The 12983-nt window shown below is 44.2% G+C and overlaps 1 protein-coding gene and 1 pseudogene across 1 annotated transcript; one reads left to right on the top strand and one right to left on the bottom strand.

The window, feature by feature from the left end:
- The first annotated feature begins 6878 nt into the window (after nucleotides 1-6878).
- LOC118627844 (lysine-specific demethylase 4D-like) lies at nucleotides 6879-8843 on the top strand. The gene has a single exon (XM_036258296.1). It carries the CDS (start codon nucleotides 6882-6884, stop codon nucleotides 8841-8843), a length of 1962 nt encoding a protein of 653 aa, XP_036114189.1. The 5' UTR covers nucleotides 6879-6881.
- A 3636-nt stretch (nucleotides 8844-12479) lies between these two features.
- LOC118629182 lies at nucleotides 12480-12623 on the bottom strand (annotated as a pseudogene).
- Nucleotides 12624-12983: the final 360 nt, after the last annotated feature.

Genomic DNA, 12983 nt, shown 5'->3' with positions numbered 1-12983 from the left:
CTCACTATGGTACATGTGTTACAGTTCATGACCCAATACCAATCTTTATTCAATAAAGGCCATTGCTTATTCAGATTTCCTCAGTTTTGACCCAAAGTGCTTTTTTTTGTTCCAAGATCACATCCAAAATACCAAATTACATTTCATTTTTCTGTCCTCTTTAGTTTCTCTAGGCTGTAACAGATTCTCAGACTTGTTTTTTGACAATATGTTTCTGTAGAAACTTTACAATTTGGGAGAGCGTGGCTCAGGTATATTGTAGGATGCCCATCTATTGACATTTGTCTGATATTTTTGTTTCCTTTTTAAAGAATTTTTAAGTTGGTTTTTAAAGAGAGAGGGAGGGAGAATGAGAGAGAGAGAAACATCGTGTGGGAAATATCGATTGGCTGCCTTCTGCACTCCCCCACCAGGGATTGAGCCCAAAACCCGGGCATGTGCCCTGATGGGGAATTGAACCAGCAACTCCTCAGTGCACTATGGGACGACACCCAAACAACTAAGCTACTGCGGCCATTTTATCTGTTGTTTTTTTTATAATTGACCTGGGTTTATGTGTTTTTTCCAAGAAAGATTGCAGAGATAAAATGCTCCCCCCTCCTTTTTTAAATCCTCACTCGAGGACAATTTTGCATTTATCTTCAGATAGAGCGGGAGGAAGAGAGAGAAACATTGATATGAGAGAGACACATCGACTAGGTGCCACCCACACTACCCCAACTGGGGCCGGGGACAAACTGCAACCGAGGTATGTGCCCTTAGTGGGGACCAAACCTGGGACTCTCTGGTCCATGGGCTGACGTTTTAACAGCTGAGCCAAAAGGACAAGGGCTAAAATGCCCTTTTCATCACATCATATCAAAGGCATAATTGTATTCATCAGCATTCTCCCCTGTAAATTACTACTCCGACCTGCCACTTGCCACTCTGTAGCCCCGAAGATAGTCAATATTCCTAGCCCACATTCAGGAGACAGGGTGGAGTACTATAGAAGTTATTTGGAATCTTCTGCAAGAGAGAATTATTTGTTTCCTTTCCCCAAGTTTTGATTTACTATAGATATTCATTTTATATTTTCAGTTATAATTCAATACTACTTTTTTTGTTGGAATTGTTTGGGCTCTGGCCATTGGGAGCTCTGCACTTGGTTCCTGTGCCCCTTTGATGTGCCCCTAGCGGAAACTGAACCTGGGACTCTCTGGTCCATAGGCTCCAACCGCTGAGCCAAATCAGCCAGGGCAATTTAAAATTTTTTTAAAGTATCAGATTTACGTGTTTTTTTGTTTTTTGTTTTTGTCACTGTAAAGTTTGAGCCAGGGAGATACCACATCCACAACACAAGGTCAGTGTAGAGCCAGATGATTTTATTTCATGTGCCTGGGTACAGGTGGGCTGAACTTAAAAATGGAGTCAGCCTAGAATAACAGTTGTGGTGTAGGTTACATACTCTGCTCTTAGCTTGCGGCAGCTCTTGTTGACGTACTCTGCCTGGCCCATTGTCCACTTCGCAGTTGGACTGGACTGGTATCACATCTTGTATCTGGTGGGTGATTCATTGTCTTGCAGATAATCCGATAATCCTTACTCAACAAAAGACTGAGCCAAGGTCAAACCCGTATCTAACAGAAGACTGACCAAAAGTCAGGCAAGCATTGCATTTTTCACAGTTTCCACCTTTTTCGTTTTTTTTTTTATCCTCACCCAAGGACATTTTCCCATTTTTTTGTTCAGGTAGAATGGGAGGGAGAGAGAGGAACAGAGAGAGAGAGAAACATCGATGTGAAAGGGACACATCGAGTGGCTGCCACCCGCACGACCGACCAGGGCCGGGGACAAACTGCAACCGAGGTACGTGCCCTTAGCGGGAACCGAACCCGGGTCTCTCAGGACCGCAGGTCGACGCTCCAACCGCTGAGCCAAACCGGCCAGGGCAGTTTCCACCTTTTTCAAGCTTTTACCTTTAACCTATGAAATGTTACTAACCCTTTCAGTTTGTTTGTTTGTTTGCTGGTTAATCCTCATTGGAAGATATTTTGCCATTGATTTTTAGAATGCATGAGAGGGAGGAAGGGAGGAAGGGAGGAAGGGAGGAAGGGAGAGAGAGACAGAGAGAAACACTGATGTGTGAATGGATTGACTGCCTCCTGTATGACCCCAAGCAGGGCTCAAGGTCAAACTTGCAATGAAGAATGAAAAACAAGACCCTTTGTTCTGCAGGCTGATGTTCTAACTGCCAAGTCAAACTAGTCAGGGACAGATTAATGTTTTTATTAAAAAACTCTATTCTTATACCTTTTTTTCGTTTCTTCATTCCATCATATCTTTCTTTTGCATATTTTTTATTAACTATTTGAGTTGAACATAAAATTTAATAGATTTTTAGATATTATTTTTGATATTATGTGGATATTAATTTTCAAATAAATATGGTTGGTTTAGTTTTTTATTGTTGATTTTCTTTTTTCTTTTTTTAAACCAGAAGATACCCGATTAGAAATTCAATTGACATCTCTCTCTTTCTTCTCCACCTTCATCTTTAATTTTCTACTTTAACAAAATATAAAATCTGAGCAAATGACTCATGTCCAGCCTTGTACGAAAGCCAGAAAGGGAGTTTATGTCCCTCTAAGACCCAAGAATTATCACCTTAATAAGGATTCCCTAAATAAAGATCAAAGGTAGATCCTGATTAGATTAAGTTGTTGCCCAGGTATAAAGCCGGGCCCATCAGGATGTGGAGCTGCACTTGAAGGCCAGCTGTCAAGAGGACATGATCCCTCTGGGTACAGCAGTACCTTTACCTGGAATTCGGATTATGCTGGTGGACGGTAGGTCACTTTATTTCTGCTATTTGTGCTTGTGGCCAAAAGAGTTATTTTCTTTTTTTGAATATATGTTTTTATTGATTGATTTTTAGTGAGAGAGAAATAGAAACATCGTTGTGATAGAGGAACATCTATCGGCTGTCTCCTGCACGCCCCCTCCTGGGGACCCGGCCCTCAACCTGGGCATGTGCGCAGACTGGGAATGGAACAGGGACCTTTCAGTCCAGGGGACTCCGCTCAGCCCACTGAGTCACACAGGCGGGACAGGAGATTTCCCCCTATTACAAGTTGAAAGAACGGACTATAATTGTATGTTTTTTGTGATTGAGAAATATGTATTGGGATATCATTTCTTTGAGTTAAAACAAGTTTTTATTTTTAAATAGTGTTTTCCAGACTTGTGGAGTTCATTTTTTTCTTAATATACTGAGTGGAAAAAAGAGGATTTCTAGATGTGGGAAAAGAGTGAATTTTTTGGAAGGAACTTGGAAAGTACATGAGATAGGCCCAGCCAGGTGTGGCTCAGTGGATTGAGCATTGTCCCATGTACCAGGAGGTCACCCTTTTGATTCCAGGCGGGTGCACATGCCCAGGTTTCCCACTGGATCCCCAGTAGGGGGCCCGTAGGAGGCAGCAGATCAGTGTTTCTATCTCTCCCTCTCCTTTCTGCACTTTAAAAATCAATAAAAACATATTTTAGCCCTGGCCAGTTTGGTTCAGCAGTTAGAGTGTCGGCCTGCGGTCTGGAGAGACACGGGTCGCTTCCCGCTAAGGGCATATACCTCAGTTGCAGTTTGTCCCCGGCCCTGGTTGGGTCGTGCGGTTGGCAGCCACTCAATGTGTCCCTTTCACGTCGATGTTTCTCTCTCTCTCTTCTTCCTACTGTATCTGAACAAAAAAAAAAAGAGAAAAAATGTCCTCGAATGAGGATTAAAAAAAAAAACACATTAAAAAAAAAAAGAATGTGCCCTGGCCAGTTTGGCTCAGTGGTTGGAGTGTCGGCCTGCGGTCCCGAGAGACCTGGGTTTGGTTCCCGCTAAGGGCATGTACCTCGGTTGCAGTTTGTCCCCGGGCCTATTTGGGTCGGACGGGTGGCAACCACTCGATGTGTCCCTTTCATGTGAATACTTCTCTTTCTCTCTCTCTCCCTCCCACTCTATCTGAACCAAAAAAAAAAAAAAAAAAAGAATGTATGTGTGGTAAAATTAGAAAAAAATTTTTATGGGATATGGTGGTATTAGAGTTGGGAGAGTGCTGACTGAATTCGAGCTGGGGTGGGACATATGTAGCCTTATGTGACTTGAGTCCAACATGTTTCACTTAGAGGCTGAATCCTTAAGGAAATCATTCTCTCAGTCTTAATGTATCAGCGTTTGGAAGCAAGATTTGAGAGTAGCAGGAGACAGACTTTTTTGTTTTCCCTTTAAAGCATATAACAGTTGAAAACAATAACATTTTCTATCAGAAAGCAACTTTTTTGTGGGTTTATTTATGCAAAGTACAAATATTATATGTACTTCATTTTTTTATTTCTTCATTAGGGCTTTGTATTTCTAAAAGAACTAAAAACTTTCTGCTCTTTCTCCTTATAAATGATCGTTAATTGGTGTTTAGGAGCCTTTATTTCTAAGCATTTGTCTATTAGTGCAAACTTATTATTATATTTTAATTAATTAATTAGATTGTTTCAACTGTTTACCCAATAAAAATAATGCCTGTAAGGAGTGTGAACATTTCCTTTCTGTACTTTTTGCCTGCTTATTGCTTACATAACCACTCTTTTTCTATTGTGGAAATTCTTTCCTTTTTTATTTTTATAGTATGTATTAAAATAATGAAATCAATGTTGAGTTATTTCAAATATTTTTCAGCTTGCAACAGATGATCATTTTTCCATTTTATCCGTTAAGGTACTTGGTAACACTGCCTGATTTTTAAAACAATCTTTGCAATAATTAATCATGATGTGTTTTTCTTTTAAAGCCCTGCTGCAGTAAATATGTAATAAAATTTAGCCCTGGCCAGTATGACTCAGCAGATGGAGCCTAGGCGGGTGGACTGAAGGGTGGAGGGTTCAATTCCTGCCTAAGGGCACGTACTTGAGTTGCAGGTTAAATCCCTGGCCCTGCTGGGGTCATGTGGGAGGCAACCAGTCAACACGTATTTCTCACTTCAAAGTTTCTCATTCTTTCTCTCTCTCCTTTCCTCCCTTCCACTTCACTGAGCTTGCCCAGTGTAACTCAGTGGATTGAGCATCCTCCCATGGACTGAGAGGTCTGGTTTGACTATGGGTAACACATGCCGGGATTGCAATTTTTTTCCCTAGTCGGGGGTGTGTAGGAAGCAGCCTATTGATGTTCCCCTCTCACTTCGATGTTTCTATCTCTCTCTCCCATCCTCTCTCTCTCTAAAAAACCAATAAAAAAAATCTATAAAAATAAATGGGCAACTATTCTTCGGTGTGGATTAACAAGAAAAAATAAAACGGCGTGATAAAATTTTATTTAAAGTTTTTCCATCTTGCCCTGGCCAGTTTGGCTCAGCAGTTAGAGGGTCAGCCCAGGGACAATTAGTTCCGGGTTCGATTCCAGTCAAGGACACGTACCTTAGTTGCGGTTTGTCCCCGGTCCAGGTCGGGTTGTGGGGGAGAGACCAGTCGATGTGGCTCTATCACATCAGTGTTTCTCTCTGTCTCTCTCTCAACCTCCCTCCCACTCTATCTGATAAGTAGAAAAATATCCAAAATATCCTCAAAAGAGGAATAAAATAAATTTTTTTTTTTTGTATCATTGCCCCTAGATAAAGTTGGCCCTACAGAGTACTTCTCTAGTGTTGCCCTTTTTGGTTTGGCTTCCAGGTTTTGCATTTAGCCTCATGAAGTAAACTGAAAAGTCTGATGAGGAAAGAGTCACAATGCACTTCCAGAAGGATGTAATTTTTATGGATGACGCTGAGAACCTAGCTGAGCCCCTTAACCCCCAAATCGTGTCTGATCCTCTGAGTCACTGATGTGGATTTCCACTGGACATTGCTGCAGCCATAGCTGAGCCCACGAGCTTCTCATATTTAAACCACTGTTATATTTTTATTTAGTTTATAGATATATATCAGTATTTTACTTTGTTCTTCAACCATTTTGGGGTATTTGCACTTTTGTAAAAGTGATCCATTTTAGTTTTCAAAACTATTAGCACCAAGGTGTTCATAAGATTAATCCATAATTTAAAAAATTTCCCTGCTTCCTGGCTGGTGTGGCTCAGTGGATTGATGTCGTCCCATGGAGTGAGAGGCCCCTGTTCGATCCCTAGTCAGGGCACAAGCCCGAGTTATGGGCTCAATCCTGGGTGCAGGATGCAGTGGACTAGTGTTTCTCTCGCACACCCACGTTTCTGTCTCTCTGTAAAAATAAACAAATAAAATAAATAAAAATATATATAAAAATTTTTTTCCTGCTGGACTTTTGGCTGTGTCGCCTACTTTATCATTAGGAGTATGGTTATTTGTACTCTTGTCTTTTCTCCTCATGCTTATGTCTTTTCACTTCTAATAGTCTTTTCTAAGAATCAGGCTTTGGTTTGGGTCAACATTTCTATTAGGTGGTTTTTTTGGGTAATTATTTTCAAATTTTCTGCTTTTTTGTTTTTTGTTTTTTCCAGTTTAGCTTTTCAGCTTCCTTGCAGAGACTTCCCACGACAGTGGGGTGAAGAGCCGTCCAGGCACTCAGCCTGTCAACCAGGAGAAGCCTCAGAGCTACCCACGCCCCACTGAGGAAGCTCGCAGAGCTGCAGCCTGAGCCCCGAGGGCCCAAGGTCTCTGCTCCGCTGGAGCCTACTCCACCTCCTTCAGACTCAAAAAGCCAACCAGAGTGGAGTCCCGCTGATGAGTCCACAAGCCTGGAAGAGGCTTATTTGTTTAAACGCTCGGTTCTGAGTTACTGTCTCCTAGACACACCAAAACGTTTTAAAAAATAAAGAATAGAGAAGACATTACTCCCATCATTCTCAGGTACCTAAAACATACCTAAGAACCTGGGAGTCCACTGCTTATATTGTAGCCATGGAGTCTAAACACAGTCGTACCCAGAACCCAAGTGGGACAATCATGACCTTCCACCCAACCATGGAAGAACTGAAGGATTTCAACACATACATTGGTTACATGGAATCCCAAGGTGCCCACCGAGCTGGCGTGGCTAAGATAATCCCACCCAAGGAATGGAAAGCCAGACAGACCTATGATGATATCAATGACATCTTAATAGCCACTCCCCTCCAGCAGGTGGTCTCTGGGCGAGCAGGTGTGTTCACTCAGTACCACAAAAAGAAGAGGGCCATGACAGTGGGGGAGTATCGCCACTTGGCAAACAGTTGGAAATACTGTACCCCACCACACTCGGATTTTGAGGACCTGGAGCGGAAGTACTGGAAAACACGCCTCTACGATTCACCCATCTACGGCGCTGACATCAGTGGCTCCTTATTTGATGCAAACACTACACAATGGAACCTCGGCCACCTGGGAACCATTCTGGACCTGCTGGAGCAGGAGTGTGGAGTTGTCATCGAAGGCGTCAACACACCCTACCTGTACTTCGGCATGTGGAAGACCACCTTCGCTTGGCACACGGAAGAAATGGACCTTTACAGCATCAACTACCTGCACTTTGGGGAGCCCAAATCTTGGTACGCGGTGCCCCCAGAACACGGCCAGCGCTTGGAACGTCTGGCCAAGGAGCTTTTCCCGGGCAGTTCTCGGGGCTGTGAGGCCTTCCTGCGGCACAAGGTGGCCCTCATCTCGCCCACTGTCCTCAAGGACAATGGGATCCCCTTCGGTCGGATCACTCAGGAGGCTGGAGAGTTCGTGGTGACGTTTCCCTATGGCTACCACGCTGGCTTCAACCATGGCTTCAACTGTGCGGAGGCCATCAATTTTGCCACCCCGCGATGGATCGACTATGGCAAAGTGGCCTCTCAGTGCAGCTGCGGGGAGGCCAGGGTGAGCTTCTCCATGGACGCCTTCGTGCGCATCCTGCAGCCCGAGCGCTACGAGCTGTGGAAACGCGGGGAGGACCGGACCGTGGTGGACCACGTGGAGCCCAGGGCGCCCGGCAGCCAGGAGCTGAGCGCCTGGAGGGAGGGCCTGGCTGCAGGGAGGTGCGCGCTGGGCCTGAGGCACCTCCAGCCCCGTCGGGCCCTGCGCACCCCCAGGTCGGTGGGCGCTGCCAGTGGGCCCCGCCGCCGCGCCCCTCCTCGCCAGGCGTCCCTGCGCCCCTCAGGAGACCAGGTTCCTGCCTCTGCCGCCCAGTCCGGAGCTGCGCAGGCCTGTTGCTCCTCCAAGCCCAGCTCATCCTCGCCGCCAACCACAGGTCCAGCTGCCCGGAATCTCCAGCCAAGAGGCAGAGGTGGTCGTGGTCGTGGTCGTGGTCGCCGTCCTCGTCCTCGGGAACAAGGGCCTCAAGAGTCCAGTGTTCAGGCCCGAGCTAAGAGGCGCCGCTCAGTGGGCACTGAGCGCACAGCTCTGGATCCTGAGGCCCAGCCTGTGCCTGTGGATAAGCCCTCCTTGGACAACCCTGCACCTCTGAGCCCTGTGTCCCTGTGTCCTGCGAGTGCTTCCGGGTGCCGTTGTGCCCCTGATCTTCAACCCTTGGGGCCCCCACTGGATCCCGATGAACCGATGCACCCTGGCCCGTGCCTGCTCTCTCTGGACTGTATTCCAGACTATTTCCCGGACATTATCCCCCTCACTCCTCCCAGTCTCATCGGGGCTCCCACAGGCACTGCTGGATACCGCATGGTCCCTGTGACCCTGGCTGATGTTGTAAGAATGGATCACTCTTACGCCTCCATGCTCCCGGCCCCAGATTCAGTTTTGAAAACTCTTGGACCATCTGATCCCATGGAACTAAAGCTGGAGGTAGCTGCATCTCTGGAGTCTTGGGACATGTTCACCACCAAAGGATGCGCTTCAGTCTTTGAGCCTATCACTGAGGAAGATTTAGTCAAATATGGCTGTATCTAACCCTCGACCATGGGAACCACAGGACCTCCTAACCCAGCCACAATCTGGGCTAGGCTGGGCCTGACCCCAGCAAAGATGAATTATCTCCTAGAAATGACTCATTTCTGAAGCTGCCAGGTGATTCCCCTGCTATGACAATCAGGACTCTTAGTTGCCACTGAAGTGGACCTCCCCATCAGGACAAATGCTATACGATGCTGTGGTACCTCTCAGGGACTCTCAGCCCACTCCTGAACATGGACGGGCCTCTGTCTTGGCCTAGATGCCACAGACACTGCTTGTTTTGATATCACCTGCAGTGGATAATTCTGAGATGTTCTCAAATTACAGCAGGAGGAGAGAGAGGGTGTAGCAGCAAGTTTGAGCTGTTAGTTTGTCAGGGGTTGAGAACCAGCTAACTAAGCTAGCATTTTGGTTCAATAAAAGCTTACTTACAAAATTAGACTTTCAGCTGTGTAAGTAAAAGAGTTTTTGAGAAGTATAGGCTGGTTGTTTTTCAGAATGACCCTTAGTTTGGTTTTGTTGTGTCTCCTATTCTCTCACTTTTAGATTCATTTTGTCCCATTGTTGGTGATGTTAAATTTGATCAGTTTAGTAAACTATTATCAATCAGATTTATCCATTGTAATGGTATCTTTTTATCTTTATAATCATATGTGGGTTGATCAATTGAGAGTTTGCAAATCCTCTTCTATAAACTTTTACCCAATGGAGTTAGCATCAAATGATGCTCAGTTTCTACATAGAAATATAATTCTGTAAACATAATAATTTATAAAATATATGTAGGTGTACCAAATGATAAACACATATGTCTACACATTTAGATTTTTTGTCTTAAATGGAATTATGTATACTTAAACTTTTATAATAAAGGATGAAATTTTAAAATAACTGTATTTAAAAATAAATAAATAAATAAAATAACCATATTTTTCTCGTACTTGCTATCCAATTGATATTATTTGTTTTCCTTTCTATCTCTTGATTAGTCTTAATTTTCAATACATATTTCTTAAATAGTGCTTCTAGTGATTCATAATTTTTCATTTAGGTTTATCACACAAGGGAGAAGTCATTGTGTAATATTTTAGGTTTCATAATTTGAGCAACTCTTAAGTCCATAAGCAAAATCTATTGGACAATTGATTATGGAGAATTCTGTACAAATTTCTTTTCACTTCTTTTTCTAATGCTAACAGTTTTGCATATTGTGAGTGTTGGCTTCAGGGAAGCTTTGTGGTATAATTAATGGAAAAGACCATGAGCTCAGAGGTGACAAGTCCATAATTCAAGGATTGGATATGCCTGCTTACTATCCCCCCCGACTCCCATTGTCTAAATTTGGGCAACCTTTTTACCCTGTCTAATCTGTAGTTTCCCTGAAACATTTTTTGAAGTTCAAATGATATGTCTGTGAAGCATATGGAAAGTACTTTCTGAACAATAAAGTGTCTCCATGTGTAAATTATTTGAGTAATCTATAGACCATAAAGATTCAGATGCCTTAGTTATTCCGAGCTTCCTGTGAGATATTTGTGTAACCTTTGTCTTCTCCCATTTATTTTTTATTTCTGCTACCCAGGAAATGCTTCTTAGAGTAGTAGCAAAGTGGACTGTGGTTGTTGTAACAGTTATCCATTCAGCTACTGGTATTTGACATCCATTACTAGACAACTGTCAGGATGAAAAGACTTTTAGTCTGGCTGGTGTGGCTCAGTGGTTGAGCATCAACCCATGCACTAAGAGGTCACCAGTTTGATTCCTGGTCAGGGCACATGCCCATCCCCAGTGGAGGGCATGCAGAAGGTGGCCAGTCGATGTCCTCTCTCACTGATCTTTTTTTTGTGGTACGTGCCCCTAGCAGGAACCGAACCTGGAACTCTCCGGTCCGCAGGCTGATGCTCAACTGCTAAGCCAAACTGTACAGGGCTCTCATCGATGTTTTTTTTTCTCTCTCTCTCTCTCTCTCTCTCTCTCTCCCTTCCTCCCTCTTTAAAATCAATAAAGAAAAAACAGTTTTTTAAAAAAGAAATGAACCTAGAAGGGGTTGCTTTGGCTCACTGGGAAGTCAGAGAAAAAGGGGCCTTGGGGCCAGGTTCAGAGGGTTAGGTGGGATGAGCTGCAGATACCCATTGCTCCCTGGCTGCAGGTCTCCTGGGGACCCTTAGAGTTTAGGAGCTGCCAGCCTGAGGGGAAGAAGGGGGGGGGGGGAGGCAAGGGCATGTTCCCAAGAGGGGAGTGGCTTGCAGGGATTTTATTTTATTTTATTATTATTATTTTTTTTTAAAGCTGTTTTTTTGTTTTGTTTTGTTTTTTTAATTTATTTTTGTTGTTCAGATAGTGTGGGAGGGAGGGAGGGAGGGAGAGAGAGAGAGAGAGAGAGAGAGAGAGAGAGAGAGAGAGAAACATCGATGTGAAAGGGACACATCGAGTGGCTGCCACCTGCACAGCCAACCAGGACCGGGGACAAACTGCAACCGAGGTACGCGCCCTTAGCGGGAACCGAACCCGGGTCTCTCTGGACCACAGGCTGATGCTCTAACCGCTGAGCCAAACCGGCCAGGGCGGGGATTTTATTTTTGATGATGTTAATCCTCACCCTAGGATTATTTTTTAGAGAGAGTGGAAGGGAGAGGGATGGGACAGAGAGAGAGAGAGAGAGAGAGAGAGAGAGAGGGAGAAACATCGATGTGGGAGGGACACATCAATTGGTTGCCTCCCGCATGTGCCAGGACCAGGGCGAGGATCGAACTTGCAATCCAGATATGTGCCTTTGTCTGGAAATCAAACCTGAGACCCTTAGGTGCATGGTCAGACCCTCTAACCACTGAACCATACTGGCCAGGGCTGGAGGAATTCTTTTTAAAAGACATAGAAGAAACACTTCCTAATTTCCAGAAATCCATCAAGTTTACCAAACCAGGCAGTGTTTAAGCCATTCTGATAATAAGAAAATACTTCCATTGTCAGAACTGCCAAGTTTCGTTAGATGAAGAGTTTCAGTGTTACTGTGGATGCAATGGACCAGGATAAAGTGGAAGAGTATCTGAAGGACAAGGGTGCTTAGTCCCCACTGGTCCCGGAAGCTCCAGTGGAAAGAAGCACAGCCTGTCTCACAGAGAGAGACCCTCGGAGACTCACCGAGACGGGAGGGGCTCTGCTTGGAGGCTCATGGTCATAGAGCCTGGGCAGTTCTGAGCACAGAGTGACACTTACAAAACCAGAATATTTCCACTGATGCTCAATATGTGAAGAAAAATATATGTATTATTATTACAAATCTCTGCTGACCATGCCTTATTCTTCCTAGAATCCTTAGAAGTGTACAAAGAAAATAACTTAGTTTATAAAACAAATGCAAAGTACTCAAATCAATGCTTGTTTTAATTGTATATTAATAATTTGGTAAGAGATGAGGGCTTGTGTGATATTCATAGTCAGCATTATTATTATTTCTTAGGGGAAAGGCTCTCAGCATGGTATTTCAGTTTCTCATATTTTTTCCCAAATTGTTCCACTTTCCTCTTTTTGTTTCTTTAGATCAAGTATTCAGATAGAAAGAACGAAATATTTGATTGTGTATTCCAAAATACACAGAAACAATTTATAGTAAAATTACTGTAAAAGCTTTTTTTATGTGCCCCGGGCATGAAACATCTCTGGCCACCAACACAGACATCAAGCTAGGAAGAACCAAGGACTGTAGGTCTGCTTTGCTCCTGACTGATTTAGGAGCAATACCAGCAATCAGGTGTCTTCTTGCCCATTGCCAGGGCGTTGTAAACGAATATTTAAGATGTCATGCCAGCCATTTACAGGAGTTGTCTGGGAAAGCCAGAGGCCCTGTTCTTTATGAGGCACCTGGAGACGTGGGGTTATTTTGGATAACATAGTCTTCTAGCCACGGGAAGGAAGCCATTATTCCCATGGGAAGCCGAACACGAGCACTTCCCATCCAGCTGGTAAGGGCTCTGGACTAGCCCATTGTTCTGGCGTTCCAGGGTGAACATCTAGGGTCCTGTGTGGACCATGCTGACCTTCATAACAATCTATCCCTGAGTCTATGAGTCTCCTCAGGTGTATCTGGAGCAGGAAGAGAGCAATGTCATTTCCACTCCATTTTTAGAGTCTAAATTA

This window comes from Molossus molossus, unplaced genomic scaffold (assembly GCF_014108415.1).
Source record: "Molossus molossus isolate mMolMol1 unplaced genomic scaffold, mMolMol1.p scaffold_m16_p_13, whole genome shotgun sequence".
In the NCBI taxonomy this organism is placed as follows: Eukaryota; Metazoa; Chordata; class Mammalia; order Chiroptera; family Molossidae; genus Molossus; species Molossus molossus.
This window is presented reverse-complemented; position numbering and strand designations above follow the sequence as displayed.

Coding starts and splice junctions, on each gene's coding strand:
- LOC118627844 (XM_036258296.1), top strand. CDS start 6,882: ATGGAGTCTAAACACAGTCGTACCCAGAACCCAAGTGGGACAATCATG.